We start from the raw sequence: 3,925 nt of genomic DNA on the forward strand, positions 1-3,925 counted from the left end.
AATAAAAGAAAACTCGAAGCAACAGAAATGGATGTATTTAGACGATCACTTCGAATATCTAGAGCAGACAGAATTAGAAACGATGAAATAAGAAATCGGATGGGGGTAGATGGATCACTGGCAACAGACATAGAAAGGAAACAACTTATATGGTATGGCCATGTTCAAAGAATGCCAGAAACAAGACTACCAAAAATCGCCATGAAATGGATACCACCAAATCGTAAGAAACGAGGAAGACCAAAAAGAACATGGAAGGAGGGAATAACAAAGGCAATGAGCTCCCGAGACTTGACCGAAGAACAATGGAATGATAGAAATTCGTGGAAATTAGGCATCGGACAACGACGCAAGACGTTTTGAAACCGATATATATATATATATATATATATATATATATATATATATCGTCGGGCTAGTATACAGGAATTTGCACATTTGTTCCATATGCAATGAAGTACAAAACTGAATTATTTTATAACGTTTTAAGTAAAATATTTTAGTTTGCGTTTCTATATATCTTATATGTATCATTCTACAATTAGATCACAGTTTATTACATTATTTCTAATCTTATATTACTGCAACTTTAAAAAAATACCAGGGTACATCAAAAAGAAAACTCCTTTTTGCTTTTAAAATTTATTAATAATTAAAACATGTGTATGTGAAACAAACAGTAAATAAAAGTTAAATATTCTTCGTAGGTACCTACTCATAACGTAATTGAAAGAAATAATTGCAGTTGGAAGAAAGAAAATCATTTATTTAGTGAAGAAAATATTGTTCTGTACAATATTTTGTCAAACTCAGGCATGTAGGCAAACATAGACACGATATGCTTTATTTTTTTAGCGTCGACTGTAGGTTTTTCGGTAATAACCTTTACCATGGAAAAGTTAATAATAATATTATGATCGTTTTTGCCCTGTTTTTTAGCAGAGCCGCGTGTCTTATGTTTATTAATTCTAATAAAAGTAACATTGTCATTTTTATTAAAATCACATTTAAAACTAATATGCAAGGGGTCATCTTTTTTATAGTTAATTTGATTAACTTTAGTAAAAGGCAGATCTTTAAAATTTAGAGTTTGGCTTACTGTTTGAAAATTTAAAAAATCTTTTTTTAGTTAGTAGTAGAGGTGTCTTAAGAGTGAAACAGGGCTGTATATTGTCCTATGTTTTAAATACTTTTCTATTTTACTGTGAACAGAGTCGATTTCTTGAATTAAACTATGTCCGGGCTCCATTTTCGACAAACCCGTCTTTAGAGCCGATATGTAAGACAATAAGTCTTTTTCCTTTTCCAGAAGGATGCTTCAGTCCTGTAGATAAGCCTTCCAGATGTGCTTGTCGAGCACTGGTAATTGACATATCAGTCCAAACTTTATCAACAGTATGGCCAGCGTTGATCCAAGTCTCATCTAGATAGAAGATACTTCGATTTTCCTGTTTATACTGCTTTATACATCGCAAGTATCGACGCATCCACGATATGATCTCATTTTTTTCCTTTAAGACACTATTGCGGCATCGTTTCTTAAAGCTGCAAAATAAAATAGTTTTAAAATAATTATACTATAATAGACCGTGTAAAAACAAATCGACTTCAATAAACAGCGTATTCATATTCGTAAAACATTCGCATTAAATTTCGCAAATTCGAGTGCGAATGCGAAAATACAAGAATATGCAAATATTCGCGAATACGAGTACGAATATTCGTTACATCACTATTACTAACATTAAAAATCATTCTCACCGAAAATTAATTGATTTCAATACTTTTCCCAAAGTAGTCTTCTTTAAATCAGGGACATGAGGATTTTCAGAAATTTTCTTCATAATCTTTTGGATTGTTGGAAGCTCATTATCGAAGAAGAAACTGTGAACTATCCGACGAATCATGTTCTTATGCTCATCTGTAATTGTATCGAGCACTTTGTTTCCTCTAGAATATGGTTTTGGTGGTCTAAATTCACCATTATTTTGACGATGTTCTTGTAAAACATTATACACTGATGACTTGGTGACACCTAAAATTTAAAAATATAATTAATAATATTGTTGACATAATAATGCTAATAGTTACCTGTAGCCTCAGCAGTGAATTTTACAATATTTCCCTGTTCTGCTAATTCTTGGGATGCTTTTTTATGTCATTCATTATTACACCTTTTTCCTCAATAGTTAAATGTCTTTTTTTTGATCTTTTTCTTGGAGGTGAAAGAGTGTTTACATCCATATTTAATAAACGTAAGACACAATTAATAAAATCGTTAATAAACCGAACTCACAATAAAATTAATACAAATTAATATACGTACGCGTAAACTCTACAAACAAATTTTAGCACTGCCAACAAAATTCTCCAGACAGCGGAAGTTGTCAACACAAATAATGACGGTGTAAACAGTTTCTCAGAAGGTCTAGTTTTGACCGACTGACGATGCTTGCATTGAGTGATCATGCGACCTTGGATTCCATCTTTTCAGCGGCCCGAGTATAGTTTATTAATTTCACCCAACTTCTTATTATTTACACCAACAATTTTAATTTTTGGAATCTTTATTAGATCTGATAGTTTTAATGTATTAAAAATAAAATTCTTCGAGACTAAAGTACTTTCTGAACCAGTATCTATCATAATTTTAATAATTTTATTTTTGGCCAAAGCATTTATATAAATTAAATTAATAGATTCAATAATTTTATCTTCATCTAAAGAAATAAATTCAGAAGGTTTTTCATAATAGCAATGGCCCAACTTGTAATTCAAAAAGTTTACTGAACAAAATTTTGATTGTTAGAATTGTCAGATTGTGTCTGACCACTTGTATCTAATGTCCTATTTCTTTCAGTACTATGACTTCTCATATTTTCTTGCCTTGTACTAATTCGTTCACTATCTTCACAGCTTCTATTACTTCGTACATAATTAACCTGTCTGTTGTAATTAGGTCGATCTGTATTTCTTCTATTGTTAAAATCTTGTCTATTATTATTAGTATTATTATTAACATTTTGTCTATTATAACTAGTATTGTTATTAAGATTCTGTCTATTTTAATTATTGTTTTTATTATTAAAATGTTGTAAATTATTACCATATCTATTATTATTATATGATTGTCTATATTGTTGATAATTATTCTTATTATATTGAAAGTTATTATTGTTTTTCTGTTGTTGTTATTATTACTTGTCATATTACCTCTTTGTATTCTTTGAATAAAATTAATAAAACTCTCTATTGTTTGAATATTTTGTACAGTTACTGTTTGCACAACATCAGCATCAAAATGTCTAGATACATTTAAGACTGTTTGATCCTCTCTTAGTGGTGGTTCCAAACATGTTGCAACCGTTATCAGTTTCAATGCATAATCTTTGCATAATCAATGCATAATATTTGATCTTAAATTGTGATTATACTTTCCAAAATATAGAATTTCTCTAAATTTGGCTTGCTCTAGTTCACCCCAATAATAATTTAAAAATTTATTTTCAAATGTTTGAAGATTATCTAAATCATTTTCAATACTGGCAAACCAAGTTGCAACATAATCACTTAGTGTCATTATAATATAATCTTTAATATCATTAATATTATTCACTAATCTTAATTTATGTTTTAAACTATTTTTGTATACTCTAGGATGCAGATTTTTTATATTACCAGAGAATTTAATCCCAGTCTCATTTGTTAAATTTAAGTAAGGTCTCCATATGTCTCTCATTTGTGAAATATCATCTATTCTCTGTTCCACATTTCTTATTTGATTACTATTTATTTGGATATTTTGTTGTATATCGTCTAATTTTTCTTCTGTGTTTCTCCTGTCTTCGTTAATTTTTATTTCTAAGTTACATTTCTGCAACTCTATTTTCTGTTCTATATCTATCTTATTATCTTGAATAATCCT

General features: G+C 29.4%; 1 protein-coding gene across 1 annotated transcript; it reads right to left on the reverse strand.

The window, feature by feature from the left end:
- Nucleotides 1-1,232: 1,232 nt before the first annotated feature.
- LOC140438785 (uncharacterized) lies at nt 1,233-2,935 on the reverse strand. The gene is made up of 3 exons (XM_072528433.1): nt 2,887-2,935; nt 1,762-2,035; nt 1,233-1,545 (listed from the first exon to the last, which is right to left on the reverse strand). The coding sequence occupies exons 1-3, from the start codon at nt 2,933-2,935 to the stop codon at nt 1,233-1,235; spliced, it is 636 nt and encodes a 211-aa protein (XP_072384534.1).
- Between the last annotated feature and the right edge of the window lie 990 nt (nt 2,936-3,925).

Source organism: Diabrotica undecimpunctata, chromosome 4 (genome assembly GCF_040954645.1).
Source record: "Diabrotica undecimpunctata isolate CICGRU chromosome 4, icDiaUnde3, whole genome shotgun sequence".
NCBI lineage: Eukaryota > Metazoa > Arthropoda > Insecta > Coleoptera > Chrysomelidae > Diabrotica > Diabrotica undecimpunctata.

Bases quoted from the DNA above. Each gene is read 5' to 3' on its own strand.
- LOC140438785 (XM_072528433.1), bottom strand. From the start codon at position 2,935: ATGTACGAAGTAATAGAAGCTGTGAAGATAGTGAACGAATTAGTACAA. The intron at 2,036-2,886 runs GCAAGAAAATAT...TTTAAATTTTAG, and splicing joins AGTGAACGAATTAGTACAAG to GTGTCACCAAGTCATCAGTG. The intron at 1,546-1,761 runs GTGAGAATGATT...TTTATTTTGCAG, and splicing joins TTGAAATCAATTAATTTTCG to CTTTAAGAAACGATGCCGCA.